Source organism: Cheilinus undulatus, linkage group 21 (genome assembly GCF_018320785.1).
Source record: "Cheilinus undulatus linkage group 21, ASM1832078v1, whole genome shotgun sequence".
Lineage (NCBI taxonomy): Eukaryota > Metazoa > Chordata > Actinopteri > Labriformes > Labridae > Cheilinus > Cheilinus undulatus.
The window spans coordinates 38,231,906-38,255,689 of NC_054885.1; the positions used below are offsets into that span (position 1 = coordinate 38,231,906).

Here is a 23,784-nt window from a genome sequence, read left to right on the forward strand (position 1 = left end):
CAAAACTGTCCAATATGATATTTTTATTTAATAATTACAAACCAAACATAGATAGATAGATAGATAGATAGATAGATAGATAGATAGATAGATAGATAGATAGATAGATAAATAGATAGATAGATAAACAGATAGATAGATATATAGATAGATAGATAGATAGAGAGAGATATTAATACCAAAGTCTCAAATTTGACTTGCATCAGCAGCTTTGTTTATAACATTTAAACAAAAATACAGGATATGGACACATTTGACACAACTCAAAAACCAAACAAATGTTCAGAGGGATTTTTATAACCACTGGGAATAATAAAAATTATAAATATAAATTTACTTGGTTCAATTGCAGAGTGACCACTTTAATTTTGGTGAAAGCGGGCTAAATAATCAAGATTTTTTTCAACTTCAAAAAGAGATAAACAACGTTAGAAAAAATATCAAATATTTCCCCGCCTTAAGAGACCACATAGTAGTCCACAGTGTTAGGGTGCAGGAGAAATCGATTATTTTACATGAATGAAAAAAGAAAAATAGAGCCTAAAACTCTGCCTGTTATTTTTAAGCACAATATAAGTGTGTCCTCTAGAACTCTTTTGTGACAAAAATAGTGAACTTTTCTGTACAAAAGCTAAAAAAATTCTCAACACAGAAGTCTAATGTGTATTTTGCTGCAGTCAAGTTTGAAACATTTTCTGACTCAGTGCCCCTACCTTTGCTGATTCTTTAAGAGTTAGAGGAGTATTTTAGTCATTAGAAAATTCCACAACTGTGTCAGATTAATCTAAGGATATCACAGAACTCCTTACACCTCTCATGCATGCAGGATGTCTTTGGATTTTCTGCATCAAGTAAGCTGACCCTTTTTGTGTTTGCCACTAGATGGCAGTCTTCACTTACTTTTTCCAACTTAACAAGGCAACATGTACAAGAGGAAAAATGCTTCCCTTTTCATCACACTGGCATTCTGGTACTTTTCTGAGCAAGAAAAATGCTAGTAAGGTTTAGTGTTCCAAGAAGATATTACCACTTTATAAGATAAAACATTTCAGGGCATAACATGTTTACTTTCTCATGATATAAAACTAGTCACATGATAACATGATAAAATTTACTTTTATAAGATCAAACATCCGCGCTGCCTAGTCTTGCCATGTCTCACCCAAAGCATGAAGTAGAACTTTAAGTTGTGAAAATGAGCCATTTTGTCCAGTTTGTCTTTCCGTAAACTCATTCCTCATAATGACTTTTATCACACCATATATTATCGCAGTGTGATGGGATAAATTGCAGAAACTAAAACTGCTGTTGTGACTACAATGTTCATGATAAGATAAGATAATACTACACAGTACAATCACTTCACACATAAAATAAGAGCATATCATTAAAAACATCATAAAAATGTTAAAATGTCCAACTATCCAAACACAGTCCAAATGCAAATTGTGCCTAAATACATCAGAATGTCCTAAGTCAGTGTCGGGTGTGTGTGGAGCTGTCCCATCTCTACTCTACTGATTCTCTGCAGTCAGATGGGAAAATGTGTAAGAAAGTGAGATTATGGTGTCATGTCATGGTCCTTTGTTCTGGCCGTTTTTAGAAAACACTGTAGGAGAATAGATCATGAATAAAATAGCTCATACATTTTATATCAATGATTCAATTTGGTAATGCCTGTAAAGTTCTAATGTTTTTGGTTGATCAACTAATTTACTTAAATTGAGAACCCAGAAAAAGGCTCATTAATGAATACTGTTAATATAAATGATCGTAGCTGTAGGAATTATAGCAAACTTTATTACACTGCTTCTACATCTCTAAATGTGTCTGTTTGTCTTTGTACACTGAACTGGTGTTATAATCAAAGGTCTGGTGGCTCCTCCTTTTGTGGCTTTAGGAGCAAACAAATTCTATTTAATAAATCTGATTTAAAAAAAACAAAAACAAGAAAACATCCAAGATAAAGAAATTGATTGATTGGAGTGAATTAGAAATTAATTGATCAATGCTCAGAATTTCTTCTACTGAGTGTTAAGCACATCTAACTTTGTCAACACGGGTTTCAAGTGTTCCCAGTGATGGTGGCAAATAGAGAAAGTAGTTTTGTACATATCTCCTGTTCTTCTCTCTCACTGTGTCTCTGGCACAGTAATACACTGCTGTGTCCTCAGTCTGCAGACTGTTCATCTGTAGGTAGAGTTTACTGCTGGAGTCATCTCTGGAGATGGTGAATCTGCCCCGGACTGATGAGGAGTAATGGATAGGAGTACTAGCTGTGCTTATGTAAGCGATCCACTCCAGTGCTTTACCAGGAGCCTGTCTGATCCAGCTCAAATACAAGCCACTGAATGTGAACCCAGAGACTGTACAGGATCTTATTCATTCTCTAGCATTTCAGTAGAATTCTCTCACTTCACTTTTACAAGGAAGTCAATCAGCATTGTCACAAATAGCTACAGAATTTATTGATCATTTATTTTAATGTTTCAGATGAAAACAGTTTACATTATTTTTTATCTAAATAAAAAAAAAGAGGAGATCCTTGATTATTGTGTATTTTTCATTCATGTTGCAATAAGATTAGCATGCACTGAAATTACATAACAGAAGTAACAACAGGTGTATAATCATAGAAGACAACTTAGACTCGAACCATTAAAAGTAACTAAACCAATAACTGAACAGAGCCAAATATTCACCTTGAAAATGCAAATAATTCCATTATTGATGCGATCATCACTGTTTTTATAATGTGATGCTGCAACATCACAGGTTTACTTTGTTACATAATTTGTTAGTTAGTGATGAGAACTCCCAAAATTCATACAAATACATACACATACATTTGATTATTAATATTATTATTTTTTAAATATTTTTTTGTATCAACTAATTAGAAAATTCACTCTAAATACATAAATAAGTTCAGAACAATGAGTTTTGATGCTCAAACATTCACATTTATATACTTAAAGTCCAAATTTTTTGCTATCATCAATAAAAGTTCTAATATATGAAGAAATAAATCTCTATAAAATTGTTTCTCACTCAGTGTTTGCACATTTTCCCTGTTAGACAGAAGCTGAGTTATGAATGCTATCCTTCTACACAATGTTGAAACAGATTCAGTCCAAGCTCTCTATCAGCTATCTCTAGATGCTTCCATGCTAATTCAGTGGTCAAACATGCTTTTTACATGTATTTTAGCTTCAGGAAGGCTATCCAAGTTTTGTGTAAATATTAGGAACAGAAGATAGACATAAAGTACTGTGAGATAGTAGTCTGAGATTTTATTTAATACTCTTCATTTGATCAAAATATCAAAAATTGAAGGTACATCATACATTTTAATATTAGTTAGTCCTAATGTGTACATAAAAACACACCATTCCCATTCACTTTGATCCATTCTATTTTAACACTGTATTATATGTTGCTGAAAAACATATCACAAAGAAAGTTTGTCATGAATATCATGCAGCTCTAGTGTCCATAAGCAGGAATGACCTGGAAGCCAGAGATATTGAGAATTATTAAATCAATTAACACCCTGTTACCAATCAGAATCAATTATTCACCCTAGCCATGGTATATGAATGAATTAGTTGTGAGAAAATGTAATCTTTATCACTGAGAGAAGTATTGTTGAGACAGCTGAATATTACATGTTATGTATGGTTGAAAACAGAGGAAGTACTTTTTGTGTAGTTCTCCTGCTCTTGTCTCTCACTGTCTCTCCTCACACAGTAATAAACAGCTGTGTCTGCAGGCTGCAGATTTCTGTGGAAGTCACTGTTCCAGCAGAAGTGTCAGTGTCGTAACTGAACTTGTTCTTCAGAGCATTATTTTGGTAAAAGCTGCTAGAGCCCCATCTTTCACATATCCAGTCCATGGGTTTTCCTTCAGGCTGTCTGATCCAGCCTGTAGCATAGTCATCATCAGTGACAGAGTAACCAGAGAGCTGACAGGTGATGGTCAGAGTCTGTCCAGGCTGCACAACCATTGATCCTGGCTGGATGAGATCAATACTGTTGACACCTGTGGAAACACAGATCATCATTATCTCCATCATTCATCTGATTCTTCTTTGATTCTGATGTTTAATAGTCAGAAATGTCCTCACAGGATGCAGCTGTCAGCAGCAGTATCAGAGCTGCAGAGGAGATGGCTGATGATGAAGATGACCTGATGGGAGCTCTTCTTCTCTCTGAATGACACAACAACATAGTTGAAGAACTTATAAGGCAACAGACGGGAGACTCATTTGCATATGTGACTGTGATCAGTTTTGTCATTTTAATAATCCTTTTATAAAGTAACCAAGTTTAAGGGCATGTTTTAAATTTTGACCCATTAACATTATTTATTTATTACATTTAAAACAACAGCAGTTGTCCTACTCATTTAACTATAAAACACATATCAATATCAGATTAAAGTTTCAGGGATTTTACAGACAAAAAAAACAGAAATGTTTTATTAATGCATAGTATGGGAAAAAAGTAAACATTGCTTTTTAGCAAAATATAGATTTTCATATAAAATTAAATTGATGTCCAAAGAGTAAAATATTTGAAAATGAAATCCAAATACTTTAATATTCCCTGCTGCACCATTTATCTGTATTTCAGATCCTTTCCTGTCTAAAGGCACCTCCTCTCGGTGCTTCTAGTAAAAACTGTTCTAGAGAAAATGTGTTACTTTTGTAGTCACTAAATTTGCACTGTTGATACAACAAGAAATCATCGTGTCCTTAAAACATTTGTGAAATACAAAAGAGTTATTGCCTAGCAGACAAGGTTCTGTTCTGTGGTGTTATTGTGCATATTTAAATCATTTACTTAGTCTACATGCTTGGCAAAACTGTCTTCTTTCTGTTTCAACAGGCATTTCAAGAATTTACATTGATAGACATCAAAACATTTCAAATGTGCTCATTTATCTGATATGAAAGGAGCCTTAAATTTGCATTATTATTACACTATTATGGGAAACTCTGATAATCAACTAAACTGACCATAGAAGTATAAAGCATGAGATAAAGTTAGATTTAAAGTAAAACCAAGAAAATCCCTCACCACAGTTCTTCTCTAAATGTGCTGCAAACAATGAACAAAATGTTTGTTGCTGACAGAGGAAGTAGTTTTTTTTTTTTTTTTCTTTAAAGATTTATTTTTGGCCTTTATTTGATAGGACAGTGGATAGAGTCAGAAACAGGGGAGAGAGCGGGGAGAGACATGCAGGAAATAGTGCCACGGGCCGGATTCGAACCCGGGTTGCCTGCGTATATGGCATGCGCCTTAACCACTCGACTACCGGCGCCGGAGGAAGTAGTTTTTGTGCCACTCTCTTGTTGTTGTCTCTCACTGTGTGCTTGGCACAGTAATACACCCCAGGGCCTTCAGGCTGCATGTTCTTACCAGTTAGAGTCACTGTGTTTCTGGAAGAGTCTGAGCTAAAACTGAACTTGTTCCTCAGTGAATCTTTATAGTATGTGGTACATCCAGAACATCCATATAAAATCCACTCCAGTCCTTTCCCTGCAGGCTGTCTGATCCAGGATGTAGCACTGCTGACAGAATAAGAGACCTGACAGGTGATGGTCAGACAGAGTTACACTCTTCACTCCTCGTCCTCACTGAGAGAAAATTAATTGGATTATAGATCATTCTTTTCCCTAGTTATATATCGTCTTTTCTTCCTGAACTGATTTCCAGTCAATCACAGGTCTGACAGGGTAGACAGGTATTAGATGATAATGATCTCAGAAGGACTTAATCTGTTCCCTATTTTCATGCTTTTTAAGTGTGTTTGTCACACTTTGTTGCTGAATCAATAAGAGGAAATTCATCTTTTGACAGAAGAAATATATTTAGCAACTGACATCCGTAGCGCTCCATCTCTGGACATTTTCAAAAAACGTCTCAAGCACCACCTGTTCACCACAGCCTACAGTCTTCACTAAACCACCCCTTACACTCATCCTACCCCTCACATAGTTTGTCCATGTCTATGTGTTCCTGTAAGGCGTCCTTGGGTTTCTTGAAAGGCGCTATATAAATTCAAGATATTATTATTATTATTATTATTATTATTATTATTATTATTATTATCTCTGAATTAGCATCTTTAAACAATCACCCCTAGCTGTAACTGGATCTCTTACAAGAGCACAGAGGGTTACAGAAAGGAGTTCAAAACTGCATTTCCACTGATAAATCCTCATTTATTTATTCTTCAGTACTACTACTTCTGCAGTCTGCTCACTAGTTTCAGAGGATAGGTTTTCAACCATAAATGTAAGTGCAGTCCAGCCATCTTCTCCTGCTGGTTTTTATGAGTCACACCACCTGATCCTTGACTTGTTAATATCTAATACCTGCATAGATGGAGAGAAACAAGTATTAATGTATAGGTATTTTCTGTCCCCTGATTTTTCTTAAAAAAAAAATAAAAAAATTGAGACATTTGGACAGAGAACCAACCTCAGTCAGTTAGTACTGAGAAAAGCAGATCTGATCATCTCCTTGATAATAAAGACCTCAGAGAAACTGGACTCTGGCTGCCATCTGGTGTTTTTGTTATGGGAATGGCATTATTATTTTTCAGTGTCAAATGTTGACCGAAGTTCAATGACAAATAGGAATAATGTTTGGCAATAATGTGTTTATGCAGTGTCAGTTTTAGTCACAGAGGGACACAGTTTCAACAAAATCTAAGTGTTAAATGCAGAAAGTGACTGATGGGTATTGTTTGTGTGCTCATAAAGATTTTCTCAGGGTCTGTTTAATATTTTGTTAGATTTTAATTCAGTTCTTTTACAGGATTTATAAAAACAGTTAGATTAAGTCCTTTAGGTTTTTGTACAGCTGTTGAACCAGCTTCAGTCACTGTGAGGCTGCCTGGCACAGTAATACACAGCAGAGTCTTCAGCCTTCAGACTGTTCATCTGCAGATACAGCTGCTGTCTGCTGTTGTCTCTGGAGATGGTGAACTGGCCTCTGACTGAAGTAGGGTAGAATTTTCTGTCATTATCATACTCAATCCAGGGGATCCACTCCAGTCCTTGTCCAGGAGCCTGTCTGACCCAGTTCATATGGTAGATGCTCATTGTGAACCCATAAGAGTAACAGGTCAGTCTGTGGGATTGTCCAGGACTTTTAACCACTGGTTCAGATTGTGTCAGAGCCTGAGCATCAACACCTGCCAACACAGAAGAAAAAAACATCAGTTAGGAGAGTGTGAGAAGACTTTGTTGAATAAAGATGAGTGAAGATCTCCACCTGCCCAGCAGACAGTTAAAAGCAGCAGTCCTGTCCTATAGTCCATCATGTTCAACTGTGTGTCCACTGTTCTCTGTCATCCTCTCTGCAGTCACAGAAGTAGAGGAGGAACACAGCTCACTTTGCATTCACTCCTCCTCAGAGAAAATAACATTTGACTTGAGTTTACAGTCTTATTGTCTGTTTTGGGCCCAACTTTTTTTTTTGCAAATATCCGTCTACACGTCAGGCTGACTCCAGGCCAGAAGTTAGATTTTTCATCATGTATTAGTCAGTACATGATAACAGGCTATTTTATTATTGTCTGTGAAATAAATTGTCTTCAGGCTTTAGAATGTATTTTCCTCTTCTCTTTTCTTACTAATCCAGTGGTCTCTGCTGACCTTTTGTGGTTCTTTAATGCTTCAGGCCATTGTGTTATCTCTGTAGGTCTGTTTTAGCCACATATCCCAGTCATAATTCATGATTTAATTGTTGCTCCAGTTGTCAAGTTGAAAGTTTTTGGCTTGTGTCATTGTGATGTAAATCCTCTCTGGTCACTGAGACATTTGTTAACATCTCTTTATAGTTTTCTTTTTGGTGTATAACTGGAGCAAAAAAGTCACCAAACTCTCTTATTGAGTAAAGGCCTGGTTCCCAGTGTTAAGGTCAGAGTTCGTTCACAGTTTGAGTTCTCACAGTCTCTGAATGTATCTTTAACAAACGTCTGTTAAAGTCTGAGGTTGTATCTGTCTGCTCTTTGAGTTGTCTGTTTCATATCAAACATGCTGCAGTTCTCTTGTTTTCATTTATTTAAAAAAATAAAGTAAAAGGCGTAACTGCTGGTACCTTTTTGGGATGCTGATGGAGAAACGAAGCATCTGAGTGTGCATGAAAGTTTGAGCACTTGTTCAGAACAGAATCTTATCAGGGCCAAAATTAACAACTACAATATAACCATTTTGGTTCTGTAAAAAAAAAAAAAACATTAACTTACTGATTTACATGATGTAGTCACAAACATGCACTTTAAATGAAGTAACAATGATAATAATGAGTAGATGTCACATTATTACAGTGATAAAATAATGTTTTATTCTTTCACTGTTACTTCTCTGTTTTTCTTTCCTTCACTGAGGTGTTTAATGTTAGAGCGCCTCCTCTGGTGGCTTCATGTTCATGTTTTCAGGCTCTGAGGGGTTTTTGTTCAGCTCTGCTGATGGTTGTGTCACTGTGGGTCTCTGGCACAGAAATACACAGCAGAGTCTTCAGGCTGCATGTTCTGTCTGTTTTTAGTCGCTGTGTTTCTGGAGGAGTCTAAATCAATGGTGAATTTGCTCCTCAGTGAATCTTTGTAGGAAGTGCCACCAGTGTATCTGCTTCCGATCCACTCCAGTCCTTTCCCTGCAGGCTGTCTGATCCAGCCTGTCCAGTAGCTTCTAAAAGAATAAGAGACCTGAGAGGTGATGGTCAGACGCTGACCTGGCTGCACAGTCACAGAGGCTGGCTGTGTCAGAGTTTCAGCCTTCACATCTGTTAAAGAGAACATGTTTAGTCAGAGATGATGAAGTTCAAGTAGAGGAGAAGAAGTGTTGACTCTGACAGATGCAGAGAGACTCACATCCAGCTGCCAGCAGCAGCAGAGCTCCAGAAAACATGCTTGATGTTGAAAGTGAGGTGCTGTGAACTCCACTGACAGCCTGATGGAGAGTTTTTATAGCTGAGGAACAAGGAAGAAGTAGTTTCAGTTAAACTTCTAATTTGAAAACTGTCAGTGAGTGCTTAACAAAGTGAATGTTTAAAGTCCTGGCAGGCGAAACAGTTTTTGTTAGACTCTCCCTTTGTTTTCTCTCACTGTGACTGTCTGGCACAGTAATACACAGCAGAGTCTTCAGCCTTCAGACTGTTCATCTGTAGATACAGCTGCTGTCTGCTGTTGTCTCTGGTGATGGTGAACCGGCCTCTGACTGAAGTAGAGTAGTATTTGTCGCTGCCACCATCGCTGATAGCTGCAATCCACTCCAGTCCTCCTCCAGGAGCCTGTCAGCATCCAGTAGTCGCTCATTGTAAACCCAGAGGCATAACAGGTCAGTCTGTGAGATTGTCCAGGACTTTTAACCACTGGTCAAGATTGTGTCAGAGTCTGAGCATCATTTAAAATCACTGTGTTTCTGGAGGAGTCTAAATCAATACTGAACTTGTTCCTCAGTGAATCTTTGTAGTGAGTGCCTCCAGGGAATCTGCTTCCAATCCACTCCAGTCCTTTCCCTGCAGGCTGTCTGATCCAGGCTGTGTAGCACTCGCTAACAGAATAAGAGACCTGAGAGGTGATGGTCAGACGCTGACCTGGCTGCACAGTCACAGAGGCTGGCTGTGTCAGAGTTTCAGCCTTCACATCTGTTAAAGAGAACATGTTTAGTCAGAGATGATGAAGTTCAAGTAGAGGAGAAGAAGTGTTGACTCTGACAGATGCAGAGAGACTCACATCCAGCTGCCAGCAGCAGCAGCAGAGCTCCAGAAAACATGCTTGATGTTGAAAGTGAGGTGCTGTGAACTCCACTGACAGCCTGATGGAGAGTTTTTATAGCTGAGGAACAAGGAAGAAATAGTTTCAGTTAAACTTCTAATTTGAAAACTGTCAGTGAGTGCAAAAATGACAAAATGAACAAAATGACAAAATGAATGTTTAAAGTCCTGGCAGGAGAAACAGTTATTGTTAGACTTTCCCTTTGTTTTCTCTCACTGTGACTGTCTGGCACAGTAATACACAGCAGAGTCTTCAGCCTTCAGACTGTTCATCTGCAGATACAGCTGCTCTCTGCTGTTGTCTCTGGAGATGGTGAACCGACCTCTGACTGAATCAGAGTAGAATTGGCTGCTGCCACCATTATTGATAGCTGCAACCCACTCCAGTCCTTGTCCAGGAGCCTGTCTGATCCAAGCCATCCAGTAGTCACTGAATGAGAGACCGTACAGGTCAGTCTGTGGGATTGTCCAGGACTTTTAACCACTGGTTCAGACTCTGTCAGAGGCTGAGCATCAACACCTGCCAACACAGAAGAGAAAAGCATGAGATAGAAGAGTGTGAGAAGACTTTGTTGAATAAAGATGAGTGAAGATCTCCACCTGCCCAGCAGACAGTTAAAAGCAGCAGTCCTGTCCTATAGTCCATCATGTTCAACTGTGTGTCCACTGTTCTCTGTCATCCTCTCTGCAGTCACAGAAGTAGAGGAGGAACACAGCTCACTTTGCATTCACTCCTCCTCAGAGAAGAACATTTTACTTTTTGCATGTGGGTATACCATTATAATCTTTTCTCATTTTAAAGTAAACATTACTCAAAACTATATTTTTCTTGAGTACATCAAAACATGCTGTAAAAAATGTTCCTCTCTGTAATTGGGTGGAAAGAGGAAATGACACCTAAATACTTAGTAGTAGGTGTCAAGGTAGTAGTGCGAGGAATCTTCCATATCAAAATAAACTTTGTTGTCTTCCTTTTCTATCCCTGAATATGTGATTTGTCCTGAAAATGATCTGCTGTTCTAAAAGACTTAAAATGACTCCATTTATACTTAAAATGAAATACTTCAACACTCTGATCAGTAATGGAAAACAAGATCCTCATTCTGTGTCAGTGCTCAGAATCTCTTTACTCTTCATCACACTCTGTGCCAAGTGTTCCCAGTGATGGTGGTAAAAAGAGGAAGTAGTTTTTTTATGGCTCTCCTGTTCATCTCTCTCACTGTGTCTGCTGGCACAGTAATACACTCCAGAGTCTGCAGGCTGCATGTTCTGTCCTGTGAGAGTCACTGTTCCAGCAGAAGTGTCTCTGCTGACACTGAACTTGTTCCTTAGAGCGTTATTTGCAGCAGTGTTACCATCTCTCCACATGGTAGAGATCCACTCCAGTCCTTTCCCTGCAGGCTGTCTGATCCAGGCTGTAGAATAGCTGTTATCAGTGATAGAGTAACCAGAGAGCTGACAGGTGATGGTCAGACTCTGACCTGGCTGCACAACCATTGATCCTGGCTGAATGAGATCAATACTGTTTGATTTGATTTGATTTGACTTATTTTATTTATCTCAAACGTACAACAACAAAAGAAAAATATATTGCTCAGTATGGTTGTGTCAACTTGCCAGTCCAATTTCATACACATAAATAAAAATATACATATGTATATACATACACACACACACACATATACATTTATACATATCTGCATACATATATACACACATATGCACACGCCACATTGTTCGAGATGGGGCAGAATGAAGCTCAATGCTTATCTTGTCCTGCCCCTACCTTACATTACCTTATCAATTAACAAAAGTGTTTTTGATACCTGAGCAGTAATCTATATTCTTACCTGTAACAATACAACATTAACAAAACATATATACACATAGCCTACCTTAACACACGCACACTAAAAAAATGCACATATACTGTATATAGATGCACACATGCATCTATACTTGCCTGTATACCTACACATGCAATCTAGAAGAGCAAAAGTACAAGTCTATACTTGCTCCATGTACACTTCAATTTATGTTACTTCATGATGAGATCTCGGTACCTGAGCAAATAATATACCCTCAAAACATGTCAATATCCATATAACAAAACATATCTACATCAACTTACGTCTTCTGTAATACTTGCCCATCTACTTTTTAGATTCATATTCTTTGTATTGATCTAAACAAATACCTGCTTGTAACAAAGTTTGAAGCTCTTTATGTTATTACACATTTTAAGTTTAACATCCAAGCTGTTCCAAAGAGTAACCCCATGGACTGAGATGCACATGCTTTTTTGAGTTGTACGGATTGACGTCTGTAGAAAATTAAATTCCCCCCTTAAATTATACCCACCTAATCTACATGTAAAAAATCTCATTATACTCTCTGGCAGTACTCTATTTTTTGCTTTAAATACAAACTGAGCAGTTTTAAACTTAATTAAATCCATAAATTTTAATACTTTTGAAGTTCAGAAAAGTGAGTTGGTATGATCCAGATAGCCTGCATGATTTATTATCCGTATTGCTCTTTTTTGCAGTGTACATAACTTCTGAAGGTTACTTCTATACGTATTCCCCTATACTTCCACACAGTAAGACAGATATGGAACAATTAAGGCACAGTATAAAGTATGTAATGTATCTTGCTTAAGTATATATCTTGTTTTATTCACTATCCCAATGCTCCTAGATATTTTAGCACACAAACATTTTATGTATGGTTTCCAGCAGAGCTTATGGTCTACTACAACACCCAAAAATTTAGTTTCATACACTCTTTCAATTTTCACTCTATCAATTTCCAGATGAACTTCTTCAGTTTTACTATTAGAGGCTTCTATCTTATGTTTATGAATCACTTACAAGGTCTTCAGAAATGATCCTTGAAAAATGTGCATGGTTTGACAACAAGAATTCAATGATTTCAGTCAACAACAAGAAATAGAATCTGTTAATTTTCTACATTCATTCGTGCAAAGATTTAGAATAAATAAAAAAATGTTATTTCTCTTTTGTGTGGGTCCAACAGAACTGCAGTAAAAACTCTTATCAACTCTGAATGTTCATCCTTTACACCAAATATCTCTGTGTCATTTCATAGCAAAATGACTTTTTTAAGAGTTGGCAAAAAGAAGAAGTAGTCTGAGTTTAACTCTGTTGTTCTCTCTCACTGTGTCTCTGGCACAGTAATACACTGCTGTGTCCTCAGTCTGCAGACTGTTCATCTGTAGGTAGAGTTTACTGCTGGAGTCATCTCTGGAGATGATGAATCTGCCCCGGACTGATGAGGAGTAATAGATAGGAGAACTAGCTGTACTTATAAAAGCAATCCACTCCAATCCTTTACCAGGAGCCTGTCTGATCCAGACCATAGCATGGCTGCTAAATATGAATCAGACCTTCAGGCTCTGAGGTGTTTTTGTTCAGCTCTACTGATGGTTGTGTTACTATGTGTCTCTGGCACAGTAATACAGAGCAGAGTCTTCAGCCTTCAGACTGTTCATCTGCAGATACAGCTGCCGTCTGCTGTCGTCTCTGGAGATGGTGAACCGGCCTCTGACTGAATCAGAGTAGAATTGGCTGCTGCCACCATTATTGATAGCTGCAACCCACTCCAGTCCTTGTCCAGGAGCCTGTCTGATCCAAGCCATCCAGTAGTCACTGAATGAGAGACTGTACAGGTCAGTCTGTGGGATTGTTCAGGACTTTTAACCACTGGTTCAGACTCTGTCAGAGTCTGAGCATCAACACCTGCCAACACAGAAGAGAAAAGCATGAGATAGAAGAGTGTGAGAAGACTTTGTTGAATAAAGATGAGTGAAAATCTCCACCTGCCCAGCAGACAGTTAAAAGCAGCAGTCCTGTCCTATAGTCCATCATGTTCAACTGTGTGTCCACTGTTCTCTGTCATCCTCTCTGCAGTCACAGAAGTAGAGGAGGAACACAGCTCACTTTGCATTCACTCCTTCTCACTTAGTCAATCTGGAGTTAATGTTCTCCTCTGGTACTCTGTGGTCAACTTGGAATATTTCTGTATATTGCTTTACTGGCAAATTTTCCTTCTAAGCACCATGACTTCATTTGGGCATGAGGCCAGCATAATGACTGATCTGATTTTCTTTCAGTTTTTGATTTTACAGTGCAGATCTGTTGGAGTGAGTATCTTGAAGGAAGGAGGTCCTAGAACTTCTGCAGCTGTCTGTATGATTCTCAAAGTATTCCTGAGATAACATGTTTAAAGTAGGTTTCACTATTAGGTCTAATGACTTTGACCTCTGACATATGACCCCCAACATCAAGCAAGACAACGACAAATTGTAAAACCGAAGTTTACAGGTAAGAGAACTTTTCTGTTTGTCTGTGAGGGATGCCAAATTGTGTTGGATCAGTCTGTGGACAATGGATATATGACAACCGAACAGGGGAGGGCTATTTTGGTAATGGTGATACCTGTTATTTATAGATTAAATAATTCTGTGATACATTTACTTTCTATCAATTGTCAGATTTTACAACTAAATAAGATCATGTACTCATCATCTAAAACTCAAATTATCATGAAGAAAAAGGTCTGTAGATTTATCTACAGCTGCTCTTCCAGCTCTAATCATTGTGAGTCTGGCACAGTAATACACAGCCGAGTCTTCAGCCTTCAGACTGTTCATCTGCAGATACAGCTGCTGTCTGCTGTTGTCTTTGGAGATGGTGAACCGACCTCTGACTAACTCACAGTAGTATTTACCGCTGCCACCACCATCACTGATACCTGCAATCCACTCCAGTCCTGTTCCAGGAGCCTGTCTGACCCAGTGTATAAAGAAGCTGCTCATTGTAAACCCGGAAGCATAACAGGTCAGTGTGTGTGATTCTCCAGGACTTTTAACCACTGGTTAAGATTGGGTCACACTCTGAGCATCAATTAGGGTTGCTGTGTTTCTGGAGGACTCTAAATCAATGTTGAACTTGTTCCTCAGTGAATCTTTGTAGTGAGTGCCTCCAGTGTATCTCATTCCAATCCACTCCAGTCCTTCCCCTGCAGGCTGTCTGATCCAGGCTGTGTAGTACTCGCTAACAGATTAAGAGACCTGACAGGTGATGGTCAGACTCTGACCTGACTGTACAGTCACAGAGGCTGGCTGTGTCAGAGTTTGAGCCTTCACACCTGTTAAAGAGAACATGTTGAGTCAGAGATGATGAAGTTCAAGAAGATAAGAAGAAGTGGTGACTCCGACAGATGCAGAGAGACTCACATCATAGACAGTCACATGGGTTTGCTTTCTCTGTTTTAATTTTGATCCCAACCCTTTGAACAGTGATATTTAGCTTCTCCTTCTTCATGACTGAGGTTTTTGGTCCAATAGTGCAGAACAAAGTAGATCAAAAATAGAACTACTTATTCTGCAATCACTGAACTGAACAAGCTGCAGCCATAATTTGCAAATTTATTTAAGTCTTGGGCTTGTTTTAATTTAAGAGGTTGTGTATTTGTGAATTTTATACTGATTTGAGTTATTGGTGCTTTGCTCTTTTTAATGCTCTGATTGGTGGAAGCTTCAGCGCTTTCATCATTTTAGTCTTTTTCTTTTTTTCAGTGTTATGTTACCTTTGTCTTTTTAGCTTTTTAGATGCAAAATAAATCTACATATGTCTCAGTGGTGGGCTCAGGATGTTTGAGGGGCAGGGACAAAAGTAGTATGAGTATCTGCTGTAAGCAGTGGGACACCAGTGCATTAAAAAGTCACATAATTGTAGTGGAAAAGAATGAAACACTGCTTAAGATTAACACTTTTTAAATGTATTTTATTTATTTATTTATTGTATTTATTGCATATTTATTTAAGATGCACATGTGGAGATGTCAGTGAAAGTGAGCTTTATGCCAGAGAGCTTATCAAGGTAGGGTAGTCAGGGTGCAGGAATCAGGGAAATTTTCTACTTTTGGCCATGTGTTTGCAGACGTTAATGACCTTTTTAAAGCTGACTGGGATGCACCTTTCCACAGACAGCAGAGAAGCTCAGAGAAAGTTTTAAAGTATTTTTGAACATCAGGGCGCCTAGGAGGGGGAGCGTACATCAGATATAGAAGATGAGACCGTCTTACGTTACAGGTCTTAAACCTGGAGTCTGTCATTTTATTCATGCCAGTTAATTGACGGTCAATGCCGGTCCGTAGGCTCCTTAGGCTGGCAGCGCTGTACTCCCTGCTCAGAAGATATGACTGTCTCAGGTTGCTATGGTTACTCCTAACGGAGTAACTGCTAACAGCTGTTACACATTAATTTGGAACAGTGAAAAGATCTTTTCAGCGGAACTACTTGTGAAGTTCGAAAGGTGTCAATATATCAGAAGTTAATTGAAGTCAATGGAATTTCCAGAGCCAATCAGAATTCAGTATTCACCACAACCATGGTATAATTGAGACCACAGAACCTTTCCTTTTCTATTATTTGAATATTTTATTTTTTGCACTGAAGGACAGTTTTTCCAGCTCCGCTGGTGTTTTGGTGATTTCTGGTGTTAGAGCGCCCCCTCTGGTGGCTTCATGCTCTGGTGTTTAGAGAGAAAATGTTTGGTCGGACTGTGAGATGGAGCTCAGACTCAAACATGGATTTCAGACCCAAACTGCACCAAAGCAGCAGATTCAGAGCAGCGTCAGTACAAACCACATTAACCCATTCTGTCACCACAGTTTTTCTTTTCTTTCGTCTGAGCTGCACATTTGTCTCACAATGACATAAGTCACTCTTAAAGAGACTAAAACTGCAGAAAAGAAGACAGTACACCCACTCTTTGTGTAAAAATTATTTTCGCTGCTGTAGCCTAACTGCTCTACAGAGTTTCCCAAAGTTTCCTGTTCTTTCTTGATGCAGAGAAATGTTGATTGAAGGTCTACTTTAGAGGGAAACTTCAGACGCTCAGTAAGACTGTCGTTCTGTAGTTCATGGACACACATGTAAAACACAAACTGCTCATGCAGCAGAGTAACTTCTTCATGGTAGAGGATCTTAACATCATCAGTAATCATTGGATGAAAGTAAAACATGTTTATTCCTATAAATGAATAATACTCTGACTTTTCTGTACTGGTAGGTTGGATCTGAGCTGAACATTCAGCCACTGGAAGATGATCATGATGTCTGCTCACAGTGAAGATAACATGACTGTCTGATCATGAGGTTAAAATAGAGGAAGTAGTTTTTGTACGGCTCTCCTGTTCTTCTCTCTCACTGTGTCTCTGGCACAGTAATACACAGCAGAGTCTGCAGGCTGCATGTTCTGTCCTGTGAGAGTCACTGTTCCAGCAGAAGTGTCTCTGCTGACACTGAACTTGTTCCTCAGAGCATTATTGTCAGCAATGCTACCACCACTCCATATGGTAGAGATCCACTCCAGTCCTTTCCCTGCAGGCTGTCTGATCCAACATGTAGCATAGTCGCTATCAGTCAGAGAGTAACCAGAGACCCGACAGGTGATGGTCAGACTCTGACCTGGCTGCACAGTCTCAGAGGCTGGCTGTGTCAGAGTTTGACTCTTCACACCTGTGGATGAAAACATGTAGAATATTGAATGAGTGTGTTAGGAGTCATTGTGCTGTGATCATACTGTCAGTGTGTGAGCCTCAGTGAGACTCACAGGATCCAGCAGCCAGCAGCAGCAGAGCTCCAGAGAACATGGTTGGTGTTGAAGGTGACATGATGGAGCTTCTCTGACTCTCTGACTCTCAGCCTGATGTGGAGTCTTTATATCAGACATGGAGGAAGATCACTTTGCATACAGGACAACACTGACAGGGTATACAGTATAAGATGAACGATTTGTATCTACAGTGGGAATCACTTTGACTCATGCAGCATTAAAAGAAAATATTTATTCAGCAAGAAAAGTTTGATATAAACATCATTTTTATGGCCTTTAAACTTCTGACAAAATTCAATCATGTGAGTCAGACACATGTCCTTCTACATTCTTATAATCATTCATTTATTATATAATAACTAACCAGAAAGTGTCTTCATTTATGAATTGAAAATACTTTACATCATTAGTGTTTTGTTCTAGCATGCCTATAACATGGTTCTTATAGTTTTCTTTTGTACAGTTTCTATTAAGCTGATATAAATTAATCATAGATCCACCTGGTGAACTTTATACTAGTGAAGGTCTGTGCTTATCTACTAAACCAACACTACCTTTTTAAATGACTTGCATCAGTGTGGTTCCTGCTTGAATGCATGTGATTAATGATCATGTTTGTCTGTGGAGGTTTTTGCCCAGCTGTTCCACCGTCTTCTCTCACTGTGTCTACGAGCACAGAAGTAAACAGCAGAATCATCTGCTGTCAGGCTGCTGATCTGGAGGTACTGAGTGCTGCTGGGAACATTCTCAGTCATGATGAAGCCACTCTGCTAGCTATGGCAGCTCCTTTCAGAGTTTGAGCCTGTGTTCATCCACCCAATCCACTCCAGAGCTCTGCCTGCTCTCTGTCTTATCCAGTGGATATAAGAGCTCGTCATGCTATAACCTGATGTGACACAAGACATCTTCAGTGTCTCTCCAGGTCTTTTCACCTCAGAGGGAGACTGATCCAGTCTGATCTCACTCCAGACTCCTGTAATAAAAATGTGCTAAGTTTCAAACACAAAACTGAAAACATGAGTAAAAACTCTAAGCTGGATCAGTTTCTCACCATGAAGCGTAACAAGGAGTAATAAACTCCAGAGAACAGAGTTGTCCATTCTTTGGTTCAGTGCTGTTTGATCTTTAATGTTAGACGTGTTGAAACCGTCCCAGTGATCATCCCTGAGTTCCTGATGCTGTTAATAAGAGAGAAGAGTTTGCATAGACCTCCCTCTACAGGTTTAAAGGGAAACTGTCACAGACATGTTAACATGAGTCTGATAGATAGAAATTTATTTTGAATATGTAAAACAGAGAGCAGCGTGATTGTACAAAAAGAAAGAAAATAAAACTCTTAGACAAAAATAAATGAAAATAAAGATACAGTGCAATGCAAATGTCACATGTAACAATTTGATTTACATATCCAACAAGGAGTGGGAGGAAGTACACACCTATGTAATCCCACCCCTGTCATCATCAACTTCACATTTAAATGTAAACATACAAAAAAGGAATTTGGAAATAAGGAAATAATAATAATAATAATAATAGTAATAATAATAATAATAATAATAGTCCAGTGTCTCTGCAGCAGCAGAGCTAAATGTAAAATCATATCTGAACCAGCTCAGACATCTCCTTCTGCAGTTTGGGTTCCAAACACCATAACAAACGTGATTTATGTTGATTTTATTCTTAGTATATATGATTGTGACAAACAGTTTTGACTTGGACTGTGCAATTAATCAAAAAGAAGATTAAATTGCAGTATGGCCTGCTGCAATATTCAAATTGCAGAAACTGCAATATTTCTTTGACCTTAAATTTGTGTCAAAAACCTTTTTTTTTTTTGCAGCAGAGATGTTATGCATTACAGGTCATGCAATCTTTCAACTGCCTTTTTTTTTAAAGAATATTCTACAAAAATCCTACTTTCTTCATTGTTGTACATTTTTTTTCTGATTAAATATGAGGATGACAGCAACATATCATTCCCATCTAGAGCTGGGCAATTAATAAAAAAATCATTGAAACTGACATTTAGAGTCTCTGACTGACATAAACGTGCGGTGGAAATTTCAATTTTTTACCCTTTTTCTTAGAAAAAATTTGACTTTTTATGAAAATCATTTTCATTTCAGCTGATGTGTGTTTTGATTTCAAATGTTTCAGTAAATAACCATAAATTTTTAATCTGTGCATGTTCCTTTTAATTTTTTTTTTTTTTTTTTTAAGAATCTACAAATATTTACAGAAGAACCCGAGTCGGAGGTTTGGAGTTGGAATATTCATTAATTAATTGTAATCGAGGTAAAAAGTTCAATTAATCGTGATTTTGATTTTCACCATAATCATCCAGCCCTATTCCTGTCAATACAAGAGTTCATATCCAATTTTCAATATGGGTCAAAATCGTCACAATTGGTTGTTTTTTTTTTTGTTTTTTTTTTAATTGTTCAGCCCTAGTTTTATCTAATATTGTGTTGGTTATAATAGAGAAGGATTTATAGAAGAAGGATATAGAAGGATTTATAATCGAGGTAAAAAGTTCAATTAATCGTGATTTTGATTTTCACCATAATCATCCAGCCCTATTCCTGTCAATACAAGAGTTCATATCCAATTTTCAATATGGGTCAAAATCGTCACAATTGGTTGTTTTTTTTTTTGTTTTTTTTTTAATTGTTCAGCCCTAGTTTTATCTAATATTGTGTTGGTTATAATAGAGAAGGATTTATAGCTTGTGTTTGTTGGAAAAAAAAAAACAAAAGACAAGGAACTTGAGGAATAATCGCATATCAAAATGCAATTGCAACATTGGGGGACAAAAATCACAATTAGATTATTTTCCCAAATTGTTCCACCCTAGTTTAGATTGAACTATGACATAAATAAACATTCTGTTGTTGAACTTGGGCCGTGCCTGTGACAGAGATGGCGGTCCTCAAAGTGCACAGCCCAGGTTAAAGTCCGGCCTGTGGCTCCTTTACCACACTTCATTCCCCACACTCTCCTCCAGTCTGTGATGTTTTAGATTGTCATGTCTCTCTGATAAAGGCACAGAACAACATCTGGAAAATAAACCAGGACTGACGTCCAGCAGATAATCCATGAAATTTGGATCATTTAAAGTTTTAAAATGTAATCATGTATGATTTTTACTTTTTAACAGGAACAACGTACAAAAAGTCTTAAGGTTTGTGACTTTCTTTGAATGAATGCTCACATTATTTCGTGAAAGTCCACAAACAGTTTCTCCGTCTTTTCTCAAACAAGAATCTGAATCTAAAATCCTTTCTTGTCTGAGGGCACCTCCTCTGGTGGCTTCTGGTATTGAGTGTTCACATGAGATAAACTGATTTATCTTGGTGCTCAGTAGGGCTGAGCAATTCTGAAGAATAATCTAATTGCGTTTTTTTGTTCCCCAATATTGCAATTGTGATTTGATATGTGGTTATTCCTTAACTTTCTTTTATTCCTTCAAAAGGGCTGAACAATCCTTTTAAAGTGTAAGTGAACCCCCGGCTCAGAGCTAACTCCGCCCACCTCCGTAATTTAAAAAATGCACAGAAAGTGAACAGTTTGGTTCCGTGAGGAGGGAGGGGAAAAGGACGGGGCTTTCCAGATGAGGCGGGAGTGACAGTGATGTACCCTTGTCAGAGAGAGACACAGACAGAGTCCCACAGCACTGCTGCCTCATAGCAGTCTTTTAAAGTGGAGGATTTTTCCCGTCTAGAGTCCCCCCTGACGCAGGCTATAGTGTCGTGGTGGCCTGTGGTGGTTCTGAGCATGACCTGTTCGGTCCATTGGCTCCAGCAGCGGCATTACTACAGCCGGAGCTCTGAGAGCCGAAGCAGTGCAGGTGCAGGCAGGAGAGGATGGGAGTGGTCTCTGAATGGTAAAGTCAGTAAGAAGTGGTAACGCTCTACAGCCGGAGCTCTCAAAGCTCAGTGTACAGTAGAAAAAAAATGTTAAAGTGTTCACTACCTCTTTAAAGTGTATAATTCTGATGATTTTGACTCTGTTACACGTTGGATATGAATTACTGCACTGAAGGTTTTTTATTCTTATATCTAATAAGAAAAAAGTACAAAAATGAAGAAGGTAGGATTTTTTGTAGACTGTTGTTAAAATATGATACCAGAATGATTGCATGATATGTCATACATAACAGCTCTGCTGAGAAAACAAAAGTTTAAAACTGTTAATTTGACACAAAGTTCAGGTCAAAGAAATATTGCTACTTTTTGCAATTAGAAAATTGCAGATAGGCGGTGGGCCGATGCCGAGTATCTGCTTTAGTTTTTGAAAATAACGATCTGCACCGAGGAAGAAGCCAGATTTCTCAAATAATTAAGATTATTTTACTATTAATCAGATTCTGTTTGTTGTCACTCGAAATACTTGCACATTTTTTTACTATCGTAACATAAAGTTCGTTATTTTTTCAGGCAAACGCCGCTGCCTACTATAACGTTTGGCCAATAGCAGGCTGCGATTCATACGGTGTGAGCGCTATTGGCCAATCAGAGAGCGCGTTACATTGAGAACTGGTGTTTAACACTGGTGGACGGTGAAGGTGCACCTTTACCTGCAGAATCAGTGACCTGATAGTTGGGTTGCAGTCCCTATTTTCGGCAAATAAAAGGTAAGTTTATGGTATTGCAAACTGTGACTATGAAGTTCCCTTTTCTCATAAACATTATGTTCAAACGTATGTCGACTCATTGTGAGGGCAAAGGTTGCGTGAGCTAATGCGAAGTACCGTGCGTAGCATTATCGTAGCTAGCATGATGCTAATCACATTACCGATGAATAAAACGGTAAAAGTACTAAAAACTAAATTATTGGCTTTAGATGTAAAGGTACTAAAGGTAATGATGTCCATACAAGAACATTAAGACATTCTTTTTCTGCTCTTTGTAAAAGTGACCTCAACGCGTTTATCGTGTTATGATGTTGTTGACATTACTGATGCCCATGCAATGAAGTTAAGTCGAAGTGCTACAAAATCTCTGGTACTGACAAGGCTAAAGTCGCTGATGTCTTTGTTCAGGGACTTTTTGGCTCGTTTCCCTTGTCCTACACGTGATATCTTTTAGTGTCAGATCTGTATTTGTGCTTGAATTTCTGTCGGGATTAATAAAGTGTCTAACTGTATAACATAGTAGCAGCGACTCATCTGTGGTGACTGCTGACTTGTTTAAGCAGTATCTCACTTGTCTCTTGAATTTTTCCTTCACTATCGTAAGGATGAGGAAGAAGAGGAGAAGGCAGCAACCTCAAGGATTATCTCCCCAGCTGTCAGATTGTCAATATAAACAAAGTATGTTTTTGAGACTTAAAAATGGATGGGATTTTTTAAAAATGAGACATGTTTATCCACTTTTTTTGTATAACTGTGTCTTTTAAGACACTGCTTTAAGTGAAAAAAGTGCTAGTACTCTCCCTAATCACCTGTTGTCAGTGTGCCACATAATCTTAGAACTAATTTGGTGGATATGGAACAAAAATCGTATCTTGGTAGTAAATAAGCTGAATTGCATTACATGATTTATATTTGGTTATTTTTAACCGACAAAGAAATAACAAGAACAGTCACCCCTCAGTAAAATCCACATGGATCAAATGTCCCACTGGCACTTTTATTAACAACAAGCTGATCAGTGTCAATATGGACATGAGAAATTACATAAAGATAAACTATAAGTTTGGGGGGAAGACACACTATTAAACAATAATGCTCCTTAAATGAAATAAGAAAAATAAAATGCTGTTTCTCCACTAGACCAAGCATTTAAAATAAGTTATTTTATGGTCACTGAGCCTGTTACTGTTAGTGATTCATAAAGTATTGTTTTAAGATCATGTTGTTGTTTTGACAGGCAACATGTATAAACTCTGGAGCAGCTGAGGTGATGTCGTTTTCTCTGGCCACCAAATCCCTGTCCCTGATTTGTAGAAGCACACCCTGATCTCTTTCTGGAGCTGCATGGAGCAACTTTTCTGCAGTGAGTGTTTCAAACTGACCTAGTTTTTCTTTCACCTCTTTTTTGACTGAATTTCTCATGTTTGTATTTTTCTTGTTGGCAGACTATACACTTTATCGGAAGAAGGTGTGAAGCCTGTTAAGATCTTTAGAACTCTGCAGTATGTGGCCATAGGGTTCTCATCTCTGCTGGTGTGTCCTCATCCATTGTGTGGAGCGCTGGAAACAAGAGGACGACAGCCTCATGGAGTGTGTTTACATGGACTTGACTATCCCAGTTTGATGGTGTTTTTAAGTATCCTGTTTATGTGTTTGTATGTATATAATCATATTGTGATAGAGATATAGACTGACTGCTTTGTTTTAAATCCTG

The 23,784-nt window shown here is 38.2% G+C and overlaps 1 protein-coding gene, 2 pseudogenes and 2 gene segments (V, D, J or C); all 5 read right to left on the reverse strand.

Moving 5' to 3' along the window:
- LOC121529357 (immunoglobulin epsilon heavy chain-like) overlaps positions 1-18,584 on the reverse strand; it is a 45,610-nt gene extending 27,026 nt beyond the window's left edge. The window contains 2 exon segments of the mRNA XM_041817141.1: positions 18,099-18,410; positions 18,489-18,584. Coding sequence (XP_041673075.1) covers positions 18,099-18,410; positions 18,489-18,537 — 361 coding nt within the window. The 5' untranslated portion in view covers positions 18,538-18,584.
- LOC121529355 lies at positions 6,887-9,790 on the reverse strand. The segment is given in 2 exon segments: positions 6,887-7,206; positions 9,751-9,790. Coding segments are annotated over 2 exon segments (360 nt in total).
- On the reverse strand, positions 10,005-10,555 carry LOC121529347 (annotated as a pseudogene).
- Positions 12,900-17,520, reverse strand: LOC121529333. The segment is given in 3 exon segments: positions 12,900-13,072; positions 14,765-14,963; positions 17,435-17,520. Coding segments are annotated over 3 exon segments (417 nt in total).
- On the reverse strand, positions 13,249-13,765 carry LOC121529348 (annotated as a pseudogene).
- Positions 18,585-23,784: the final 5,200 nt, after the last annotated feature.